The following is a 25,400-nucleotide window of genomic DNA, read 5'->3' as shown; positions in this document are numbered from 1 at the left end:
AGGGAAGCACCTCACCTAGATGTCTATAAATACTGTCCTACATACTGGAGGAGTTGGATTTGAGTGTGTCCAGCTCATGCAGATGATGAAGCAATGAAACACTCTGCCTTGTTTGTTTACGGATGTTGGTGTTTTGCAGTTTTCCTCAGTTTAAAACAAGCTTTTTTCTCCACTTGAATTCCAGGCTGTGCAAAGACAAGCTAGCTGTATTCAGCCAGTGCACTGATGTTAAATGAGCCAGAGCGCAGCATAGCCCCCATGAGGCTGACTGAATTCATAAATTAGACTGAGGATGACTGTGTGAAACCAAAAAAAAAAAGTGCATGTGCATGTAAATGCATGCATGAGTGTGAACGGTCACACACGGCTGATAGCATCTCTCTCTGTTTGTCTCCCAAAACTGAGCCATACATTCCACTGTGGGCTACACTGACACTGACACACACACACACACACACACACGGGATTAATTTACAGTCACAGTCTGTAGATGAACATTTCTCTAACCACTGTCTGATAAGTGATGAAAATTCATTGCCGGCAGTCAAAGCTCTGGGAAACAAGAGCTCGTCTGTATGCACAGAATCAATGTTGACAATGACTTATTCCATCGTCTGTCTGAGGTGAGCTGTGTGTGTGTGTGTGTGTGTGTGTGTGTGTGTGTGTGTGTGTGTGTGGGTTTGAGACTAGGGTGAGACTTCGGGTGCATGCGCTGTGGCTTTACCATATGATACACTGCACTGTCCACTGTCCACAGTGGAGTTCTCGCCCTCCGGTGTGGACTGTGTCTTATAATCAAGGACATTAAGAGGGACAGAGGATGCAGGGATTCAGCATTTCCTCTGCAGGACTCTTACAGAAGAGGCACCTGTACTATTGACTTTGATTTTTTTTTTTTTTATCTCAAATCTTTCAAAAAGTTGCAGAAAAGGATGACACTTCAACATGAGGGGATGTTGCAGCTCGTAACAGATAAGAAACAAAGAGGACATAAAAGCACTCTCCTCAAATATAAGCATGCAAATAGACACAAAGAAACAGTGACTGTTGTTACTGTACAATAACAGCATCAGTCAGCTCAGCCTGAGGGGAGTGCATGAGCTAATATGGAAAAAAGCACAGCAATTAACTGTAGTAAAAATATGTTAATTAGAATAAAACAAAGTCTTTGATCCAGACAGATAAAGAGGAAGTTAGTGGGTCATGGCAGCCTTGTCTAATGATTCCTAAAAATAAAATAATGGAAGTAAAAGAGCCTTGTGAGGCTGTGTGTGTGTGTCTGCTGTTTTTATTGCATACACACAAACTACTTCATTTAATCCAGATAAACAGGATGTATCTGCAATCTGAGCATAAAACCAATAAAAGTGTTGTCATGATAAACCCCACTCCACCTGTCTGTGTCACTGTGCCCTGTTCTGCAGATCGACTCCTGCAGGAGTCACTAGGAGCTGAACTCACTCTGATCTGATCGGGTCTGGGTTGGTGGTGGTGAAGGTGCAAGTTCTTACCGTTACTAGCTGGGATCTCGGCTCGGACGCTCCCCACACACTGCAAAACTAAAACAACTCCAACGAGCAGGTCGACCGTCTTCACACCCGCCATATCCAAGCTCTTCTCAATATCCCCGGTCCGTTTCAAACAGTGGAGTCCCCGTCCTCTCTCGTGCACAGGCACCGCTTCCCCTCCGGTGGTGGACTCTCTCTTCGTTAACTCTCCTGCTTGTCCTCCTGCTGCTTTTTAAAACGGAAACCTGCCTGCGCTGCACTCGCTGCACTGAGCTGTTTTTGTTTCCAGCGTGTGCGCCGCTTCTGCGCGCTCCGGGGGAGAGAGTCACCGCGCTCGTCCTAACAGGTCTCCACCTCCGGAATAAACTCAACTAAACTAAAGAAAAGAAAAGAAACAGAAAAAGAGGAAGTTCAACACTCAAAGGTTCATCCCAGTCCCACACACTGGTCTCATCCCACTGAACGGAGGTGCAGCATGTGTGTGTGAGCGAGAGACAGAGAGGGAGAGAGAGAGAGAGGGGGGGGTGAGAGAGAGAGAGAGAGAGAGAGAGAGAGAGAGAGAGAGAGAGAGAGAGAGAGAGAGAGAGAGAGAGAGAGAGAGAGAGCAATAGGCTAATGCGCTCCTGTAGAGGAGAGTGCGCTCACCCCGTCATCAACTCCTCAGGTCCAATGGCTCTTCCTCCTCAGTCTGGTGCGCAGGAGAAGAACCTGGAGAGCCACACACAACACACAACACACAACAACATACACCAACAACAACAAAGAGCGTTTCTCCAGCTGAGGAGGAGACGGTCTGACTCAGATGGAGCTCCGGGATGTTGTTATCTGCACCTTGTCTGACAAAGCAGCGTTTGACTGATGTGCAGAGATGCGGGGAGCAGGGAGGCGTGTGTGTGTGTGGTGTGGAGTACATGTTGGCTCATTGTTTGCCCCCAGACAAAAGAGGATCATGCACAGGACACAGGGTTATGATAGAAATGCATACATGAATCAAGAAGAAGGTTGTAGACAGGCACTATATTAGAGTGAGTCTGGTCCTACTTCTTGGTTTTTCAGTTAAGATTCTATCTATCTATCTATCTATCTATCTATCTATCTATCTATCTATCTATCTATCTATCTATCTATCTATCTATCTATCTAACTTTGTTCCACCTTTCCCCTTCTCCTCGGGTCAGGTGACTGAACTGTGATGGCGCCCTCTTCAGGTGCAAGTTAGACTATGATTTATTAACCTTTTACTTTTGCATCCTCTTTTCTTTTTCTTTTTTTGAGTCACAAAGACCCCACTGCTGTAATATAGAGCGAGTGAGTAGAAATTATTGAAGTAGAGACTCTCAATGGGCTTGTATGTAACAGTACAAGTACATAAATCATTGTGTTTACACCAAATTAAGACATATTCCATGTTTTATTATAGGCTGTGCAGTTATTTTCTGTAGCTGTTCTTATAAACAAGCTGTTCGAATACAGAAATAAAAATATACTAATTACATACACAGACTGCTTGTGAGAATCAATGTTTAACAAAAGTGAAATATCACTTTCCATATGAGCGAAATGTCATCAGTTCAATATCAAGTTATTCTGTAAAGGGTTCAAGGTCCAGGAGCCCAGGACAGAGCATTGGTTAACAAAAGCATGGGAATTTTGTGAAAGTCATGTAAATTATTCCCTTTAATGAAGCTTGAATCTAAAGAAGACAAGTTCAGACAGCCAATACATCACATAAAACACTCAAAACAGGATTTTGAGGCATGATAAATGATGATCTAAAAGCACAAATCATCATGCAGGGCTCTGTGGTTGTGTGTTTTCACTTTTCTCAGAAGCGGCCAGACATTGAAGGGTGTGAGGGAGGGGGCTTGGAAACCTCTTGTGACAGGGAACATTTTTTCTTCTTTTCCAAAACATCTCTCTCTTTCGCTCTCTGTCTCTCTCTTTCTCTCTGCTCAGGACGACCCACCATACTTATTCTTCCTCATTTCTTAGCTGGCGCTTGTTTTGCACAGGAAGGATAACTTGGACCACATGCTTGTTCCAATTAAGATACTCGCTGGGAATTCAGGAGCTGCACCACAGTCATGGAAAAACTTAATGGAAACTCTTGCATAAAGGACTCTTTTATAATTTACTTGGCTTGTGTGCATGCATATTGAACATTTCAAAGGGTTTTTGGTGCATTTTCAAACTCTTCTTTAGTGGTAAACAGGTAACAAAAGTCATCACAACCAAACACAAGAGCACAAATAGTCCGTGAATGTCTCATGGCAACCAGTCTGGCTGCCAAATGAAAACAGATCAATAAATAGCAATTACTGCCATAGTTTTGTCAGTAATTAGTAATTACCTTGATTATTCTCACTGGCCACTCAAAACCACTTGTCTGCCAACAAAGTGGATGCAGTACTGGTGCTGGGGTGTGTTTGCATGAATGCAGCTGCTGATTTCTGCCAGATCCATTACGTAAGTGTCAGTGATGGTGCACAAATTTCTACTTTGCACTTACAACGTTCAAATTTTTCTCTTAATTTTCTTCTTGATTAACATATTTTGTTACTATAAAGATCTCGAATGCCCTCAAAGTTTTGTCTTAAAATAGCTCTGGGAGACGCTGTTATGATTCAAATAAACAGCGATAATAATGTCACATCCCGGTTCTCACATAAATCTTAGGCAGCCTCTTTTTGATTTGATCATCTTGTTCACTCAGAGGAGCATATATCAAACTTCTGAACAGGAAACACAAACAACAATGACAAGATACAAGTCAAAACACAGGCTGCTCAGTGATGGATTTCTACCATAAAGGAATAAAAGGAGATTGTGGCTGACGCATGATGCAGGTCGGCCATCGAGTCCATAAAACATCTCTCAATCAGGTCGTGTGGTACAGTATCAGGATGGAAAGTGATTTAGTCCCTGACTATGCGGCCACAGAGGCTGCATGGGAAAACAGTCCTGACTCCTTCATCTACACACATGAACTTCTAAACTCCTTTCTTTCCTTTCCCCCTCCTCGTTCTCTCTCTCTTTACAACTCTTTCCAAGCACTTTAGTCATCACAGCAGTCGAGACTCAGCGGCCGCAGCTCTCCAGAGCAGTCTGCTGCTCTAATCACCTTGTTCCACAACTCCCAGCAAAAGGAAGCCCAGCTAAGTTCTCAGATGACCCCTCTGAAAATCTCTTTCTCCTCAGCATCCTCTTTCACAACCTCTCTAAAAAATCTCTCTAAGTCTTTCTCACTTGCAAACTGTTTCCCACTCCCTCCCTGTTGGACTTAGAAGAAAGATCAGTCACTATGCTGTGAACTTTAGCTTGGCCGAGCACCACACCACACTCCGTCTCCCCAGGGTGACCTTAAAGAGCATCAAAACATGTGTGATGAAATTAACGGAATGAAATGGGAGCGTCACCGAGGAGGCTCTAATGTCTGAGGGCGGTGGACGGTTGTAAATTTTCCACAGAGTGCTTATATGTCCAGAGTTGCGTCCCACTTGTTGAGCAGCATGTCACCGCAGCATTTATGATGCTTGGGCACTTAATCACCAGGGAACAAAGAGGCGGTGTAGAGTGAGAGACTGCAAACAGCGAGGGGAACAAGCTCAGCTCTGTGTGTCTTTCTTTCCATTAGAGCACTGCTAATAATTAGCTTTTCCTTCTCATAATAATATTAATAAGACCTGAAAGCAGACAATCATGTAGCCTTGCCTTGAGTGGAAACTTTAAAGAGGTTTAAAAGGTTTGCTCTACTGCAGATTTATTTAGATGCAAAAAAGAAAAAAGAAAAGAATCTATATTCTTCAGGTGAAAAAAGTTTGGATCTGCACACAAACTGGAAAATATACATGAAACTTGTTTCAAGTCCCATAAGGAAACTTTCTACACTCATGTTTTCCCTTTCATCCTCATGTGTCACCTCTGCATCTGTATACATAATTCTGAGTTTCCAACTTGAAAATAGCTTTCACATCTACATGTGGCACTTAAGAATATGGAAGTGCCTTAAACACAGCACTAGGCCTACATGTCAGCCAGAGAGCCCCATCAAACTCCACCTACTCACCAATCAGCAGCCAATATAGAAAAAACTGTACTGCTTGAGGTTGGCTCCCAAAAGTGAGTTAATCCCCATTGACTCCCAGGCAATGAAATAAACATTTACTGCCTATAAATGATATATATATATATACAGTATATTCCACTCATTGAGTTACTTCAAGGCTTAAAGTTCTGAATTGAGGGTGCAGAAATTAGAGTGACAGGTGGGTGACTATCGGGGCTCCACACGCACACACACTTTTACTTTGCTCATTTTTGGATTAACCAGGAATTACCGTAGATGTGGAAACAGATACTGTACTGGCAAGATAGCAATGATGGAGCAGCCACTCTGAGCTTCAAAACCAATATTCAGAAATCTTAGGGAGACATCAGAGAGACTACATCTATCTTTATTTGAGGAGAGTGCCTCCTCAGGGAAAGGAGGAGAACAAATATTGGACTAATATCAAATTAGTGAACAGAAACACCACTCAAAATGAACGATATTGATCCATAGCTTTTTGTGTTAGTAAGCAATGTTTTGCTTAAAAGCTCCCCATAATATAAAAATGTTTACTCTGGTTTCTTTTGCTCCAATGGGTCAAAAAAAGAAATACCTTTGTGATGCTGATGAGTCAGGTATTGTAAAGTTACACCACCTCCAACAATGATCACCACCACCATCAGAAGAAACTATGAGACAGACAGACAGACAGACAGACAGACAGACAGACAGACAGACAGACAGACAGACAGACAGACAGACAGACAGACAGACAGACAGAGGATGTACCTATTTGCCATTTACTAGCTCTATGCTCCAATCTGCTGAATTTGGTGGGGGATTTGTTGCATTTCTTACTGTCATAAGATCCGCCTCGATACTTTTGCTGTACATTCCAAACTGATGTTTCATCAATAAATCTTCATGGGACATTTCCAGTCAAACAGAAAGGTGATATGGTTCATTATGTAGCAGAAAAAAAGGCACGCTGTACTGCACAAAGCTGATGAATGTAGAAGTGATAAATGTGCAGTGCAGATATTATTTCAAAGGGCTGGTACAAAACAACTGCTGAGAGAGGAATTCAAACCACTCATGTAAAAGTAGCAAAAATATATAGCGTATTATTAATGGATTAAAGTAACTAAGTTAAGTAGGTGGATAGATTAAACTACCTCATATGGCAGCCAAATAAATGTAGTTGTAAGAGCAGTAAATAAAATAGTAAATGGAGTATAAGCATGAATAAACATACCAACAACACTACAAAACTTGATCAGAATTTCAAATGAGCAATTAATTAGGCTATATTTCCAATCCACAGCAAAATCATTCTGTTTGTGTATCTCATAAATAATAAATAACAAACTTAGAAACCTAATTAATTATCCAGTGTTTGATTATAGATTTAATTATTTGTAAAGCTAATCAAGCATTAACGCACAGAAAAGGGAAAGCACCGGAGCATGAGACAGGTCAATGTTTATGACACATCAGAACAGGGGTAATAGGTTGCACAAGGTGCACAACACTCATTCATAATATCTTTCAGGTCATAACAACGGTTTACTGTACGACGTAGGGGGCAGTTAAGGTGCAGATAAAAGTTTTACAGCCCCAAACCACAATAGATTGAATGAAGTGGCAGCCAAGCAGCATCTTCTCTATTCAGCGCTCATTCAGTGTTTTTGTTCAAACCCTGTGAAAGAGCGGTCAGCAGACGGTCCCCTGGGCTGATTGACATCCACTCTCACTGAATACACAGAGACGAAACAGACATTTTCCTCTGCACTCAGCCAGAGAGGATGGGAGAACCACTTCTGACCTGCCATTACAAAGACAGGGGTTAGATTTAACCTTGACCCAGCTGGGCTCAGGTGTCGTAACCCCCACTCCCTGCTACTGCAGCAGAGGAGAGAAAATTGGGCTGGATGCTGCGATGCCAGGCAGACAAGCGATGATGGGAGAGGGCTAAGCTGAATAACTATGCAAATCGTGCAAAAGTCACTGTTATTTTGCCACAGTTGGTCCTTAAAGACTGCCATCTGTGAACTCTACAGGAGTGTTTTCATCACAAGCCTCTCAGAGTGGTCCACAAACAAAACAGTGACCTTTACATGGACTCTGCTCGGTGATTAACAAAAGTGTGGCAACAATAGCCCCGGTGAGAAAAGCTGACTAACGTTGCTCTATCAAAAACACAAGCACAAAGGCTGGTTGGCGCGTACCAGCTCTCCTGTGGGCTATTCAACAACACGAATAACGAAGCTACCAGAGAAACGTTCGCCCAGGACAAAAAACATTGATGGCTGGACTTTCGCAGTCAGCAGGCCATCATGTGAGAGTGTGCAAGCTAGGCAAGGCAAGTATAAGGTAGCATTGTTTGTGTTTGTGTATAGTGGAAAAGGTTTTTGTGTGGGCCATTGATTGTTGTTTTGTTAGGTCAAACGTCACTGGGGGGAGACAAACAAACATTGATGTAGATGCTGGGAAAAGGCTGAGCTGGTGTTTTAGGTGATTCAGAGAAGCAGACAGAGATGTACCTCTCTATGGGATAATTGTTGGCTTTGCAATAATTATAAATGTTTGCAATGGTAAAACTAATTACAGCAGAGAAATAGGAACAATGGCCAAGGTACAACGCAAACATCTGCATTTCAATGACTAGAGGTGATAAAAAGGACAAATCACTGGGCAAGCGCTTGCTTCAGGCACTCGCGCTAGAGCCAAGGATTATCGAATAAAAAGTCTTTAATAAATCAGGGCATCTTTCATAAAACAATGGTAAAATGCCTCTGCTGATAAATAGGTTATGTTCAAGTCTTCCCATAAATTGATTTTTCTTCAGTACTGCTCTATGTTTTGGAAATATTGGCATGAACAACTGCATCTTTTTTAACCTGTGTGGCCAGACAGTTTGCTGTCTAATAGGCCTAAGTGTTTTTGTTTTGTTTGTTGGTTGGTTGGTTGGTTGGTTTGTTTGTTTGTTTGTAACCTGTGGTCTGTTTTTTTTTTTAATTTATCATTGGACTTAATTGGAGTCTGTAAATATAGGCCTATAGGTTACTAATGTATAAAAAAAATATGTAGGAATATTTTTTAGGCTGTCTGGGTGGAAAACAAACAACATAATAGATTCTATGTTGTGCTCATTGAGCTTAGCTAAGTACAAACAATACCTTGTATTTTGTAATCTTTCTTGAACATTTGGACTAGTTTGCTGATTTATTATTCAAATTACAACAGGGGTTAACTGAAATAATTGACATTTACAGTATATTGGAAACAATGAATCCACACAGACTGTGCTGCAGAAGTAAAGTTGCTGCTACTCCAGCTCGGGTTTTTCTGCATCACAGTGAAAGTTTTGTTTTTGCTCCAGAGATAGTTAGCACAGCCGCTTACTTACCAGTCCAGAAGAAACGTTGCAAGCTCGGACAGAAACTTCATTTCTTACTCCATTTAAGTCGACTCCTCCAGTGGTGGAAAAAAAAAGCCAGTGTATCTTTTCTTCAACTGACATTATTAGCATGCTAGCAAGCTAACACCTACCCGCCTTGTCAGTTGCCATAGCAACTATCCTCACCACTCTCAACAAGAAACTGCGTCCAGTCAGTGCATCTAGGAAAGGGTCCAGTCCAGTGCCATAAAAAAAAATATAAAAAGCTTGTGTATTTGTTTGTTTGTTTAATTTTTCAATTAGCTGGAGCCTGGAGGCTAAAGATACGTAAGCATTAGCTAAAACGAGCCATTTAGTAGACTCGAAACTCTTTTATATCTTTTATTTATCATGGAGAAAATACATTTCCACCAAAGCAGAATCCAGATTCAAATTGAAGTTCAAGGTTAATTTAACTCTGATATGAAATATGAAGCTGAACTGCTTTTTTGCTTTCAAGGGCAGAATAGTGTCAGAGCAAAATCCTCAAAGCCTGAAATTGATCCTGTGGCCTCTGATAAATCTCTGACCAGAATCCACCCACAGACTCAGCAAAACACTCCACAGTGATGGAGAACAAGACTAAACAGCAATGACACTGAAGATTGTGGTCACCCAGAGTCTTAAAATTAAAGATTCATAGCTTTAACTTGAAACTATATGAAGGGATAAGAGTGTTTCGGTGTGTTTTGACTAAGCTCAGGGGCTCGAGCACTCAGAGGCAGAAACCAACAGATGTAGCCTACCTGACATTTATAATAAATGAGACAGGGTCTGCAATGGTTTTAATTGGCCCAACTAACTCCTTATAAAAGCCAGATGTACCACTCTTTTAAATAAAAGCAAGCTGAAGCAAGAAAAACAACTTTAAAAATGTGTGTGATCCTACCAGGAACTTAAACTGAGACAACTAAATTGAGTTCAGCTTTTCTTGATTTAGCTGCATGTTTTTTTCCTACTGTGACATGTGTCTGGCCTGGTGGTGAGACAAAGCCCTGTGGAACAATAAGGCTAAATTCTAGGTAAGCTGATAAGAAATATGCTTCATTAGCAGCCACTGCTTGGGATTGTGAGTCAGTTCTATTTTATAAATACAGAAATATTCAGGATTGGCTCATAAAATGCTCCTCAAGTTTCATTGCTTTAATCAAACTTCTGGTCACGTAGTGTAAGATATCAGTGAAATATATCCATGAAGCAGAAGCAAGTAAGACATTTTCTTTTCTCAATTGTGTAGGTACTGAGACTAAAATAGAGCAAGGTGACGGTGACACATCAGTTTGCAAAATGTACTAAAAATGAATTAGGAGCAAAAACAGGAGGTAAAATATTGCAAAACCTCATTTTCAGTGCAGCACCGAACTTAAAATATATGGATTTCACAGTATTGTCTACACTGGTATTTGATATTGCACATTATGAGAAGTGTGGTTATATGCTTTCTGCTGCAGATTAGATGATAATCTCGATGCCATTCTTGTGTCTGTATGTTTTTTGCTCAAGTTTACCATCTGCTTGCTCCTGCTTCATGTTCAACAGCAGTTATGAGAGTGGTATTGATCTAATATAGCCTAACTACTGGAGAGAAACCAAGCTTAACTCCCTGAATGTCAAACTCTTGGTTTGACTAAAGATGACCATGGATTTTATCATTAAATGAAGGATGATAATGACAGTGGCACAGCAGATAAGAGCCATGACTGTACACTCATGAAATCTGTAAAAGACTGGTTTCACTGTGTTTTACGATCAATCTTTTTGTACTGTTGATACAGAGTCAGAGACCCGGCTCACACACCACACACACACACACACACACACACACATAGCAGCTGCAGGATGCTGACTTGTAATGGATTTTAATTTGCAAATAAAACAGGGGCAAGCTATTTTATTTGCACTTCTGAGGATTGAAACGGATCGCTAATGAAGTCAGGACTCTGTTTGGAAGCTGTGAGTTCAGTGGAGCCTTTCAATTCAAAGAACGGGCTGTTTTCTGCAACTGAGAGAATTGCGTGGTGATTGTGGCACAGTTAATAAGATGCTACCCTGGCTGCATTAAGAACAAAATGGACAAAATCTAATTCCTTGTGTGTGCTCTTAAGCCGTTTAGAGCTGCTGTCGACTGCTAGATATTGCCATTTAACTTTTTGGGGGGACTATTTAATGGATTTAACAAACAAGATGCACCATATAAATTGCTGTTTGTATAGGTGGAGGTGGAGGTTGTTTACCTGCAGAGCTAAGCTTGGAGGTTTCCCATTTTCTGTCTAAGCTAAGATAGCTGTCCTCTGGTTGAAGCTATATATTTACTGTGGAGAAATGACCATGGAATCGATATCTATCGCTGCAAGAATGATGAACATAAAACATGTGTTTGCATTGTCAGCAGAGCTCCTGCAGATAAATCTATATAGCTGTTTGAATATCAGTTTATTGGTATTTGTGAATTTCATAACCATGGGTTTGTGTGCAGCTTTGACAAACAGCTTTCTGCTTTTAATTTAACATGTTGAACAATATCAGGAGAGTATCAGATAAAACTGAAATAACTGTAAATCAAACCAATATATCAGGAAGCTGCCTTCCGTCCTTTCTTCGCATTGTTTCTGCCACTTGGTACCTCAGCGAGCGAAGACAAACTCATCAAGTATTTGCAAACACAGTCTGACCCCGATCTACTGCAGTGTCAATATGTAAAGTCCATCATTTCTATGCTTCGGAGCTTTTGTGCTCAGCACCATTGGCATCAGGGGAGTAATTGTACAATGGGTTGGGGAAGGACAGGTTGGCGTCTTTCCAGGTCGGACCCTGCAGTGGACGAATACACACAGAAAAGACATACATCACGTCATTGACTTCTGCACAGACAGTTAGAGTAAAGGCCAAAAGGTGAGCAGAGACACCTCACCTCCACCTCTCTCCTCCAGGGGTAGACGCTGATGGAAAGCCCAGCACCGTCGCTCCTCCTATCGCTCCTCCTGGGATTTAGTCTGCCACAGCCGCACAGCTCTGCAGCTCTTTCCAGGGACAGACACTGAGGGAGAGAAAAATCATGTACGCCGTCTTAAAATTAGATGAGCCTTAATGTGTGAGAGCGCGCAAAAAGCAGCTGCAATTAAAATCTAATTGACCCGTTATGCGTCCATAATTACACCTCTAACCTCTATAAAACATTTCATCATCCTTCAGAGGTGGAATAATCACCGATGGTTTCTGCTGAGCCATATCTGTCTGTGTCGTGGAGACTCACACCTACACCTCTTCTATTTATAGCTGTGCCCAAACTGGCATTCACATGAAAGCAAACATGTACAGACATACCACATGCCACAGATTTAGAATAAGTGAAATGTATCGACATGTGTTGTATGTGTAATGTCACCGGCACATAACCGTTTCAAAAATGTTGGCTTGGCAAAGCATATGTTTATAATGGATTTTTTTCAATATCACTTTCAATATCAATGTCAATTTTTCTGTACATCATCATGGGCACGCCTTTCATCAGGTGAACTGCACTGCACACACAAGCACACACAAACACAGAGCAGGCAACATCATCAGTCATGACAGCTTTCAACATCATTCTTGCTTTTATTAGTCAGTGACACTCGCTGCTGCACACCCCTGCAGATAAAATGTGAGTGTGTGTGGTCTCACAGCCTCTTTCCTCATTTTGTCTTTTTTTTTTTTTTTTTTTTAAAGTACCCTCATAAATGCACACACACACACAAGCCATTATCCAAATGGAATAGCTGTAATTGTATCATTGCATTGCTGGGATTCTTTTCCGTGATAGCGGTAACTTTTCAGAAATAAAGGGCACTGTGGATGTTTGCAAAAAATAAGAACGGACGTGAAATGGTGCAAAGTAGCAGTGCCATTTTATCCTACTTGACACTTCCAGACAGCAGGATTTAACATACACACATACTGTATGCTCATCTAAAATGCTTGTCTTGTGGTGCCTTTCTAAAACAACAGCGTTCTAGTTGAGGATCCTGGTCTTATTTTGGATGTCCATCCACAAGTTGTTAGGTTAAGAGATTAATCTGTTAAGTATTTGCAAAAACAAATGTATGTTTTGTATTACTATTTTGTGTCATTTGTTATTATTCTATGAAGTAGTTTAGTTCTGCACATCTGCACTTCCTGCACCCCTGCACCTGTGTAATGTAATGCAGTCCAGTGTAAAAACCTTGCAATTTCTGAAGCTTATCATGTTCTTAGCTGCGTCAAAAAGAAATAGAATAAAGTGGTTGTCTTTGGCGCCTTAGCTTGTGGTGTTGCATTTGATCAGATTATGTAGTTCAGTCACTGTCTCTACCTGCTGTATACGCACTCTGTGTATATATAAAACACACACAAGTGCACAAATATCCACATAAACCACAAAATCAATAATCCTAAATCAAAAATGTAATCTAGCAGAAAGGCCTTGCAATCACCTCCCAACCTCCTCCTAATGTTAAATCCACTTATTGAATAAATGTGAGGCGAATGGTGGAAAAATTAGATTTGTACAGCTGAGAAACCTAATGTTGCTCCAACAGAATTTGCTGATGATTGATTGGACATTTCTGTGCACTGACCTCTGCACTGCAGTCCAAGCTTGGGTTATCCATCACCCCATAGTCCATCGGGTCATGTTTTCTGCGGAGCCAGCAGATGCAATTATCATCACCAATAACACCAACAACATCATCATTAGCAAAAGGAGCAACAGTTTTACCAGAACTCACATTGGGAAACATTTATTCTTGCATGAAGCCAGAACACAGACGGCGACTCCGGCTACGAGCAGCAGCAGTCCGATAGCGATGCCAACGTACACAGAATCTAAACAGACGGGAGGTGCATTCAATTCTTGCAAAGAAAACTGCCTTCAGTAAACTGAGACTTCACAGGATATGTAAAGGATACAGTAAAAACTTTAAGGTGAGACAGTTTAATAGGGACGAGCTATTACCCAGCTGTGTGTCCTCTGGTGTGGGTGTCGGAGTGGAGAGAGACGGCTTCTCCCTCACATGGCAACGGTTTCCTGTCCATCCTGGATGACACCTGTGATCATACATAAGGAAAACAGTCTGGAGATGTATCTATGTATATTTGATACTAAGGCTGGTATCTGTGGGTAGCCTGGAGCAAAATAAAAAAACAAACATAATTTTGTACACAAACTTGTGGTGCAGGTATAGTCATTTAAAGGGAGGCTGATAAGGTAATAAAAACTGTGAAGATATAAAAGTAAATATGTGGTGATCTATTTATACAATTATTTTTGTCAATAAATTAAAAAGACCACAAACAATAATTAATAATTAAAAAGTAAAGTTTGTGAGGCTAATCTCTCTCATTCTGTGTAATAGCGCTTCATTGCAGTCTATTAAAATACATCAGTGAACCACTGTTCCCTTTGGCTGATGGTTCCTTCATGGTGATGAACCACATGCACCCTCCTCCGGCTGTAAAGACTGAGTATTAATAAACAGCTGAAAATAGTCCTGAATAAAAAGATTACTCTCTGTGGAGTCTTTGCTAAAAGCTACAGTGTTGTTTTAGAAAATTAACAGGCCATTAAAAGAAAAATATTTACAACCTATTTTTTAAAGAGTTGCCTCTACAAAAGGAATTAATGGGCCTGGGGGTCATTGCAAAAACATAGGGGAGTTGAAAGTCTTTAGAGATTAACACATGATAATGCAACAGCAATGATAAAAATGAAACTAAATAAATAAAATACAAGGCTGAACAGATAAAGCAAATAGACTACAAATAAACACACACTTTCTCTCTCACTATATTTGGAAAAAAAAAACACTATCCGGACAAATGGTGCAAAATTTATCCGCTGGACATCCTGCATGGAAACACGGACTAATTGCACATAGTTTGGCCCCGTCTGCTGAGCTGCATCACTGGGAAAAAAGAGTAAGTTCCTCTTCTTCCAAATGAAGACTGTGCTCCAAGTCAACATCTGTTCAGTATCAGCTTGATTTCGGAGCAACATTGACCTTCTAATGCGAAACACTCAGCTCTCAGCAAAGCCACACTGTGTCATTATCATTCAGAGGGGGTCAGGGTACATATTGTGTGACAGTCTGGCCGTGGCAGCGGGCCGTCCCTGGCCTGGTGCCCCTGTGGATCCTGCTTAGCAGAGTGCAGAAACGTGACGTAAATACTGAGCCTGAGGTACCCTCCGCTGCCGGCCTTGGGTTCTGCTACGGCTACGGCTGTTATCAATGCTGGAACAGCTTCAGGCCCTCCATACCACAACGCACAGTGAATGGTGGTGGTGAAGTCCTGTTACATAATGAGGAGGCAGTGGTGGCGGCATTGCATTGGGGAATGTTGGGCAGGGGGAATGAATGAAGGGAAGGAGAATCAAAGACAAGGAGGCTGAAAGAGAAAACAAGAGCGGCAGCATTTCTACGACAAACAGCTTTACAATATCTTCTTCCATCAGAAACCTGAAGAGTTTTCGTGTTTGCATTTTCTATTAAGTGACACAAGGTGACACACTGGGCCTGCTTCCACAAATCATAACAAATTCAGCTGTATCGAAAGTTGTATTTGGGGAGGGGGACTAATGACTTGCCATCAGCGCAGCGCACTCTGACAGAAGTAAAGAGGGAATGAAAATTGTCATGAAGTTAGACGCACTGAAAAGTTCCTAAAAAGCAAAACGGTCTGTGACAGATACTAGAAGGGAAAATATTTGTCTATACAGTTGACAGCGTTGCAGTGACAGGTGTGAGGGAGGATGTCAGCGACCTGCATAAAGACCCGAGGCAGCTGTTGGCGGGAGAGGGATTTTCCTATCAGCTGCTGAACTGTGCACGATGACTTGTTCCGCCGGAAAATATGACAATATACCGAGTCATAAAATTCAACAACAAACACAAATGTCACAGTGAAACGGAAAATTGATGTGACGACATGAGAACGCATATCGCGCGCCTGCTGCACAATCCAAATCATTTTCTTTCGGAAAATTGAACCTTTTGACACAGGAATGGAGAAATGTGAACCTCTCTCGGAGGTGCATAATGATGTTAGCAGATCCAGCACTAAGTCCTATAATTGCATTCTTACTTTTTCATAATGAAATATCTCATTGCAGACATTCCAAGCTGCTGATGCAGACAACCAGATTCAACAGAGCGTGCATAGTGTTTGTCCTGAATGTGTTTTTGAGACTATACTCTAAGAGATTAATCTGATGCATGAATATTTTTTGTGGTCTTACGATAAGACCATTGGTAGCAGGGGGCCGTGTTTAAATATTGACCAGGAGAATCCATCAGAGATTCCCAGGAAACACTGAACTGGTGGATAAATGAGGGCAGAACCACCCTGGTTAAGCTGTGGGGGATAAGCAGATTCCCACATGCTTCGTGGAGCGTGTCTTTTCCAGGGAAAGAAACAAGACTGATGGGATTTCCATGTTTTAAGTCTCACAAAGCGAGATAAAGGGGTGGGAGGGGGACTGGGAAGAGGAGACATGATACTTATCTTTGTTTGTGCATGTTTATGAGCGTCTAGGTGTGTATGCGTGTGTGTGTTTGTGTGTTAAACTCACATGCAAACAGGCCCATGTCTCTCCACAAGGCATGAGCCGCGATCCAGACAATACGTCGGAGGACAATCTGCAAAAAAAACAAAGAAGCTGACCGTCACTGCTGAATACTGTATGAAAGAAAAAAGAAAATCCTCCAAAGCTTTTCTTCCTCTCTGTTTCTCTGTCATCCTCCATTTCTCTCTTGACCTGAAAGGAAACAGAGGCACACTCAAGCATGTTGCCGCTCTGACGTAAGAAAAGGAAACTACTGTATAGTGAATTATGCTGCTTGGAATAACTGTGCCTTTTCACATCCATTAACCTCTCCTGTCAACATCAGCATATACCTTAAGCCACAAACATCCTATAATACATCTTTTTCCTGCTCTCTGTCACTCTCTCTGATGACAAATACTCTTGCCTCCATAGGTTGTGCGAGGGTTGCCTGTTAAATAATCATCATGTTTGAAACACCATTACGGAAACCCTGGTGCGCTGTGCGGCCCCCTGATGAAGTGACTTTGGCTTGGCACTGAATGCAGGTTAAATTGGAGGTTTGGTCTTATTCCTGAAAACGCGGAGGAGTGGAGGGTTTAATGGGTTTTGGCAGCATCCAGTAACCTGCGAGTTGTGCTTTGAAGACTAAGCAGTGCGACTTCAAAATGTCCTGAGAGACAGTGCCTTGGGTGGAAATCAATGAAGCTTTGGCAAGACTGAAGTCTAAAGTGATTGGTGACTCATGGGAGAGTGTAATATAGTGAAAAACAGTGTGTAATAATGAAAGATCATGTTTTATGTACACAAACGGATAAAAGAGCAACAGCTTGTCATGCACCTAGAGGTAACACTTTACTTGACGCCTATCTCTATAACACATTATAACCATACTTATAATGAGGTATAATGCAGCTATAACACTGTATAACTATAGTTATAAACACTCATAAATGATCCTAATGCTTTATAACAATAATCATAACACACTATAAAGCATTTTATCTTGACTTATAAGGTCAGGTGTTAGTAACTGGCTGACAATGCCCACATTTATAATGCATTAGAAATATAGTTATTGTGTTATAATTGGCTTATAAATGTGTATAACTATCATTATAAACACTCATAAATCACATAAGACTTTATAACAATAAGCATAACACATTATAGAGCATTATAACTCTATTATAATACTAAGACCTTATAAGCCATTATAAAATGCTTTATGATGTCTTATGCTTATTGTTATAAAGCCTTATGATAATTAATGAGTGTTTATAATGATAGTTATACACGTTTATAAGCCAATTATACCATATTATAACTATATTAATAATGCATTATCGATGTGGTCATTATCAGTGAGTTACTAACAATTATAACCTATTATAATACCTGACCTTATAAGTCATGATAAAATGCTTTATAGTGTGTTATGCTTATTGTTATAAAGCATTATGATAATTTATGAGCGTTAACTATAGTTATACAGTGCTACAACTGCATTATACCTCATTATAAGTATGGTTATAATGTGTTATAGAGATAGGCGTCAAATAAAGTGTTACCTAGCTGTAAACTGGTGGAAGAACGATATACTCAGAAGTAGATGCCACTGTGTCTTCAAGGTCAGGGAGTCATGAAGTGGAGGATGGACGGGAGGTAAAAACACGTTACCGTTGCAGCTGGACTCATCGGAGTGGAAAGGCAGACAGTCGGCCGAGTGGTCACAGCGCTTCTGAAGTGGGATACAACCAGGTGAACCCCCTTCACACACCAGCTCTCCCAGCTCACACTGCAGCAGAGCTGGTGGAGGAAAAACGAGAAGCACAGACAGGAAAAATTGGTAAAATATGTAAAGAGAGAGAGAGAGAGAGAGAGGAGGGGAGTGGGGGGTCTGGGTGGCGAATTCAAAGATCACTAAGAGGAGCATACTATAAAAGGGATTACAGAATTCAAAGCTGCTTTGACACTTTGATCCTAATCTGTGAGAAAATGTGTGTATGCTTTGCTGTACGGACATTAGTCTCACAGGGAGGGATTCTTTTTTAAGAGGACGTGCCATCAGTTCATGCATGAAAACTCAAGCAATTCACTTCACTTGTGCAGTTTAACAAGCTGTTTGCAGCATGTTCCCTCTACGGACCCAGTGATGTCAAGTCAAAACACAATTAGAAACAAGAACTTGTGAACAAAGTGCTTGAAAACACACTTAAATTATGAAAAGTGAAAATAATAAGGTAAATAAATCTAACATAGAGAATAAGACTGAACATGTAGCAGAGATTCAGAGGCTGTCAGAACAAGAATGGGTTTGTTAAGGGATTTAAAAGTCAGAGGGTTTCAAATGAGGAGATTGGTACAACAACACAGGAGTATCAGTTTGAAAGATGTAACAAATTATTCTAGGACTACAAGAGATAGTGCTACACAGGCCTTGACAGAAAGGAGTAAAGTTTGACTGACTGTTTCAAATTCAAGGGCCAGCAACTCAGCTTGTTTCAAAGTCATTTATCCGCAGTGATATTCAGTCAGTTTGGTTTTTATGTGCCCAGGTTTTATGATATGTATCGGTGAGATGTCTGTCTGCAAAAAGGAGGTGAAGGAAATTTAATTAGCGGAGCTTGTAATATTGAAAAATCAGTGTTGACAGCGTTGCAGCTTCTCTGGATGATCAACAGAAGCTGCTGTCGGCGGTTTTTATTGAAACTATTCCTTCTTCTGTTTCCAGTGAAAACAGTTTACAGCGAAACCCGTGGATCATTCAGAGCAAACCGAGCAATGTCTGGAAAGAAGTGACACTGTTGAATTTCTAAGTGTTTCAGGGAATTTATAAGAAATTGGCAGAGATCTTAGCAGCTTTGAGACACATTCTTGCAACAGAGGTGCAGATAAATGAATGCACACGTGTCAGTGCATGTTCCAACTTTAACACGAAATCCTCAAAAGTGAACCGACCACACTGAATCACCATTTTCATCAACTTAATTACTATCCTTTCTGCAATCAAACTCTCCTCTCTAGGGATGAGCAGCACCTTTGTCAGTGTGGCCGTGACGCACAGGGAATTGCATCCTCATTAAAATCACATTAAAAGGCAGTGAAAAGCACAGAAGCCATAATAATGTTATAACTGCTGCAAATAATGGTCTGCTGAGGTGTTAGCCTCATAATTAGTACTCGTGTAGGCGAGTTTTATACAGAGGAGACATAACATGTTCTACAGCATAATCAGCAGCCAGTGTGTCAACAGTATGAATGCTGATGTGTTCGCTTACTCACGTACGCAGTGAAATGCATTTAAATGTAGATTTGATCACGTAAAGGAGCTAATCTAAACTGAAGGAAAGGATTCAGATCATTAAAGAGATTTGTAATTTTCACATCAAAGCCATAAGCAAAATATGTGATATGCTGCAGATGTTGTCTGTCCCATTGGTCCATCAAACACCATCCATACACATACTTACGGCAGCTGTACTCGTCCTCTCCATCGGGGCAGTCGGGGACGCCGTCACAGCGCAGTATGGCGGGGAGACAGAGGGAGTTTGAACACTGAAAATACCCGGAGAGACAGCGGTCTTGAGGAGGAAGAGTCCCGGGCACCGTGGTCACACATTGCTCTTCATCAGACTTGTCGGCACAGTCGGGTTCACCGTCACACCGCCAGCTCTCGGGGATGCACTGGAAGGAGTACGCACACTGGAACTGGTCCACGCCGCAGGTCAGAGGCTCAGGAGTTACTGGTCCTGCGGGGGGACACATCATAGGAAAGACACATATCACATGAATGCACAAGCACACAGAGAGCTGAGTGTTGTTCACACGCAGCAAACAACTTGGAGTGAGGAATCAAATTGTGCACGGTGGGAAAAAAAAAAGGTTTGATATTAGGTTTTCTGCTTTTTTTGTAGATCACAGGTGCTATACTTTGCAGAAAAGAGGCAGTTCAGGGGTGAAGGGAGAACGGAGGGGTGAGAGTGAGGAAACAACACAATATAAATGTAATTGCTTTTTCCCCCCATTGCCCTCTGTCCTGTCCCTCATGTCTGACCCAGTCTTCACTGTGAATTTATACGGGCCTAGGGGGCAACGGGCTCCATTAACTCACTACACTCTTCCTGAGGGCCCGTACGATTTATATGGAAAGGAGAGGAGCATGGCTCGTTGGAGGACAGAGAGTGTGGAAGAGGGAGGAAGCGGGAGAAGGTGAAAATTGGGAGGAAAAAGCGTGAAAAATGAGCAGAGTGCTGGCAGAGCAGGAAATGAGGAAAAAAACAAAAAGTAATTGGAAGCGCAAGGGCAAAACGACCACGGAGGAGAAGAAAAAACAGTATAATAGCTCTACCTCCGACCATACACTCTGCGGTGTAGGAAATGTCATCCAAGGCGATGTCTGTCCATATGTCTCCACCCACTTCTGCCTGGAAGGTCACTCTGAAAGGTGCCGGGTTAGACAAGATCACGTTCGCATATGTCCACTGGTTGCCATGGTTTCCGGCAGCTGCCCACATCAAGAGACGGGTACCACTGGGACCGGCAGTGTAGACCTATAGAATGAAAAGTAAATTGAATCTTTAAAACAGCGAAACAGAAATGTATTTCAGTCTACAAGCAGCACAATCTGCAGTTACCAACAAAACACAACATACAGTAACACATTATCACCACAACTGTGACACAATCATGTCTGTAAAGGGGGGAAGAAGACGCAGTAGGCCAATCAAAGATATTAAAACAATCCATTACTAGTAAAAAAAAAACTTGTGAAAAAAGTGAAGTGAAAGAACATTATTAGATTTCTTTTAAACATCTGCTTCTTGTTTGTTGTTTTGAAATTAACCCAGCTAACAAAGACGCCTAAAAAAAGACATGAAACGATGGATGTGATAATTAAGTTTGTCAGGTGATCTGCTTTGATGGATTATTTCCTGGCAGGGAGACTTTTATTCCTTCCTGTGGGTATCAGGTGATTGACGGTGAGCAAAGGGTGACACACCGAGAGGCTCAGTAAAACGGGGCAGAAATCTCTGACAAAAACCAAATTAAGCCTTTGGGTTGACTGTGATGGATCATCTGACAGCCGGTGACGGAAAGAAAAACATTTTCGGAAGCTTGACGCCCGATGAAACAGACGAGACTTTGAATCATTTATGGAAACGCTGCTCGGATTAGATCACCCTCAGTGTTCCCATCTTGTCCGAGCCGTGCATGAAGAACCAGAAGCGCAGGTGACACAGGCCGATGCTGGCTGGAAACGGACTCCTGGTTGTCACCTTGGCGACGTCGCCCTCCCTCTGGGCAGCCGAGTGTATATACAGGAAGTTCCCCCCACCGCCTTCAAGACAAACAACAGAGTATAGAACATTTACATTCATGTAAGATATGGGTAATACATCATTGTGTGCTAAACGCCGTTCAACCATCCAATTTCAGCTTCCCTGCAAGATAGAAATCCAATAACTTTCTTCTGTTGATTCCAATATACATAATGTTTAGATGGAGGGGGGCATCGGAGCTGTTGTGAAATATTGTAGCCCGCAGCCAAAAGCTCCACAGAGCTCCTTCGGCTCGGCTCGGCTCAGAGATGAGACAGCATCTGTGCGATGCCAGAACAAAGTGGGAGTTTTCCACATGAGTTAAAAGGGATTTAAGCCAACACAATCCAGAGCACGCAGCAAACTCTCCCACCCACAACACTAGATTCTTCCCCTCTGACTCAAAAACTGAAAACCAAACCAAAGCCTGCGCATTCATTCATGTAAACATTGTTTCCCAACGACAGCTGTGTACAAAGATGTCGCCTCAGAGTTTATCGTCACCTGATAACGCAGAGACATGATGTCTGCACAGTCATGTCTTGTCCTTGTGCAGCTCTCTTATACAGTATGTGTGTGTGTGTGTGTGTTATTACAGACGGCCAGGTTTATCGATCTGCACTGTGGTGAGATCATCAATTTAATCTATGACACAATGCCCCAGTGTCCAGATTCATCTTCAAGATCAATAAACTCAACTGGCCAATCAGAAGTGGGCGTGCACCCACCGACAGCCACTATAAGGAGGAATTATAGCCACAGCAGATCACACAATAGCACAGTTGGTTCAATGAGGGCACAGTCAGCATAAAAACACTGGTAGCCTATGTCCTCAAGCTTACAGTCAGTTACTGCAATATATTGGCTGATATGATGACTTGGCGTTACCACCTCCCCCAGTCCACACCCCCTTTACATTGTCCCTGCAAACAGCTTCCAGTATGATGTAGTATATAATAAATCTAAATGATTCATGTGATCCTATCCCACAATCTGTGAAGGCAACTAACAATTATATGATTATATAAATTGATGAATTATTAATTACTTTTTACAATAAATCAATGGCTGTAGTCCAAACATATCATAAATGTCATAACATTGATATTTTATGACACATATTTTGTTCAACCATCCTAATTGAATTTATTTTAAAAGCATTTTGAGATGCAGAATGTTTAAGAATTTTAAATTCTGTTGATTAGCAACATTGTCGAACAATACCTTCTTGTAAACAGTCCTATATCGAACAACTGTTAAAGAACTGAGGTGAGCACTTTGCTTAAATTTCTGTCCAGGAAATCCCAACAGCCAACGCAGAATACAACAACTCATGAATGAAAATTGCAAGCAAAATAGAGGTTTGCATTGCCTTGTATAGATGAGGACAATTACAATGCTTGTACCAGCAATGGTGATTTATTCTCATTTAGTGAAGAGCAAAGAAAAAAAAAATCATGTTTCAAGAGAGTAGCATCATTGGATACATGACAAACAACAACAACAAAAACAACGAGTCCATAGCTGTTAAGCTCAGTTTGACTCAGCGTGGCGCTGATCAGGATGTATTATTAACCCTGTCTTCACACGCACGTCAGAAGCTCCTATTTCCCAGCTGTCAAGTTGTAATTACAAAGGTGGAGCTGCCTGAGAGCTGAAAACAAGGAGCACGTCAGGAGGATGCACGACTTGTTTGGTCCTAATTCTGACAAATGAGTTTTTTTTTTCGACAAACAAACTCCCCGAGTGAGTTTTGAATAAAAACAAGAGCCATGGTATAAATGCACAGCTGTGTTTATGCTCATGTTGCAATGTTGAAGAAAGGTCAAAGGTCGGTCAAACTCACAAACCCTTACAGGAAATTGTTTCTCGAGTTTCCCGCTTGTAATTAAAACCTGAAGGAGCGTTCATGTAGTCATTTCAGAGATTGTGTTCACAGGCGAGGTTGCCAGTGAAAAAGGAGAATGAAGGGAGAGGTTTTTCTCCTGAGCCCTGCATGTGGTTAGGTTGAGCCAGCAAAACTTTTCTTTGGAAAAGGTTGGGGAAAGATCATTGGTTCAGCTGAATGTTTCTCCAGTGAACAAGTTGTGTCTTTCGTTTCAATGCTAAACCGAGGCGGTGGTGTTGAAACTTTAACCAAGTTCTGTGTGTGCATAAACGTGGCCAAGGAGAAGAGGAATCAGTGGGTATCTGCAATACTGGGCATATTGCAGAGTAGTTCAGCAACAGCAAGTGGCAGACACGCTAATTAAAATGTTTCCTTGTTATGCTGCTGTTTCTCTAAAAATGCATTTTCTGTTGCAACCTAGTGGTAACAATCCTCCGCAGACCAACTGCCCTAAAACAATATACACACTGTAATGACAGTTCCCTCTATAGTGAAACTGAGAAGTGAAGAAAACCCAGTGTATTTAACAAGCTACATACAGATGTTAGCTACTGGTAAATACTTATAAGTTATCTCTTTCTGTGATACAAAGTTCACACTGTCATTGGTTTCCCATTTCTATGTTGGCAGTTATTGGGTTTAAAATATGCGGTTTCAGTTGAAATAGTAATTTTTTCTTTCTTTTTTTTTTCTTCCATAATACAAGATCAAAAATGTGGTTTTTGTTGGGTGTTGTACCAAACCAACATGTCTCTTCATGACTTGAGAATATGATTTTTTCGGCATGGGAATTTCTGTAGCACTTATTAACACTAACGGAGCTAAAAGTGTAACAATGTTGTGATGCATTTTATTAGCCTGACAAGCCAGACTATATCATTAAAATGTCTAGTCTGGCAACGACCGGTAGACCTCGGCTCAATCCAGGGGGCGGGATGAAGGCTGTCTTTCAAACTGCCTCTGCACGCAATAGGGTAGCGCTACGACCAATCAGAGCAAAGAGCAGGATGACGTTAGCCTGACAAGCCAATTGAAATGTATGTCGCCATCGCGTTAAGCCCACCCAACGACTCTCTAAACAGATAGAGTGCTGTGATCGGTGAACACAAACGGTGTTCGAGACTTAAAAAGTTCCTATGGCTCGTTTCTAGACCCACCTACGGAGCAAATATATATATATATATATATATATATAGGGTGCGTCTAGATTTCTAGGCTAGCATTTTATGACAAACGAACAAAAAAACAAACATTTCCTGCAATTTGGAAAGTTTTAGAACAGAAAATGATAACAGTGTTGTTTATGCCCCCTATAAATGACGGGATTTGTCTCATCTGTCAGAGATGAGGTCAGCAGCAGAGAGGGGACTGACCTGGACTGTGGTCGTTGTGGGGTCCGGCTCCTGACGTCTCAGTCTTCTGACCTATCCTCCAGTCAAAGTCGTCATTGTGGTCTTGAGAAAGCTGGCAGGATTCTTCCCATTGGTTATCATCCATGTTGAAATTACAAGCACCTGGCAAGCCAAGTGTACTTTCTACAAGACAGACGTGGAGAGAGAGATGGAAAAAAAAAAGCCTGAGTGTGGGTTGAAAGTTGTTTTTCTGCTCTGCAGTCGGACAGATTCTCTTCCAATTCCA

General features: G+C 41.5%; 2 protein-coding genes across 3 annotated transcripts in view; both read right to left on the bottom strand.

Annotated features, from left to right (window-relative positions):
* Positions 1-1,871, bottom strand: part of plxdc2b (plexin domain containing 2b) — an 84,468-nt gene extending 82,597 nt beyond the window's left edge. For both annotated transcript variants that reach the window (XM_085763325.1, XM_085763324.1), the window contains exon 1: positions 1,512-1,871. In XM_085763325.1, the coding sequence (XP_085619451.1) occupies positions 1,512-1,605 (94 nt within the window). In that variant the 5' untranslated portion in view covers positions 1,606-1,871. The remainder of the gene's footprint in view (positions 1-1,511) is intronic.
* A 9,617-nt stretch (positions 1,872-11,488) lies between these two features.
* malrd1 (MAM and LDL receptor class A domain containing 1) overlaps positions 11,489-25,400 on the bottom strand; it is a 55,635-nt gene continuing 41,723 nt past the window's right edge. The window contains exons 23-33 of the mRNA XM_085763306.1: positions 25,136-25,297; positions 21,737-21,894; positions 20,905-21,106; positions 20,027-20,305; positions 18,234-18,362; positions 16,581-16,647; positions 13,968-14,059; positions 13,741-13,837; positions 13,591-13,651; positions 11,907-12,032; positions 11,489-11,806 (exon numbers count right to left, since the gene is read on the bottom strand). Of these exons, the coding sequence (XP_085619432.1) occupies positions 11,708-11,806; positions 11,907-12,032; positions 13,591-13,651; positions 13,741-13,837; positions 13,968-14,059; positions 16,581-16,647; positions 18,234-18,362; positions 20,027-20,305; positions 20,905-21,106; positions 21,737-21,894; positions 25,136-25,297 (1,472 nt within the window). The 3' untranslated portion in view covers positions 11,489-11,707. The remainder of the gene's footprint in view (positions 11,807-11,906; positions 12,033-13,590; positions 13,652-13,740; positions 13,838-13,967; positions 14,060-16,580; positions 16,648-18,233; positions 18,363-20,026; positions 20,306-20,904; positions 21,107-21,736; positions 21,895-25,135; positions 25,298-25,400) is intronic.

Source organism: Trachurus japonicus, chromosome 20 (genome assembly GCF_045865225.1).
Source record: "Trachurus japonicus isolate A0001 chromosome 20, Traja_1.0".
In the NCBI taxonomy this organism is placed as follows: Eukaryota; Metazoa; Chordata; class Actinopteri; order Carangiformes; family Carangidae; genus Trachurus; species Trachurus japonicus.
This window is presented reverse-complemented; position numbering and strand designations above follow the sequence as displayed.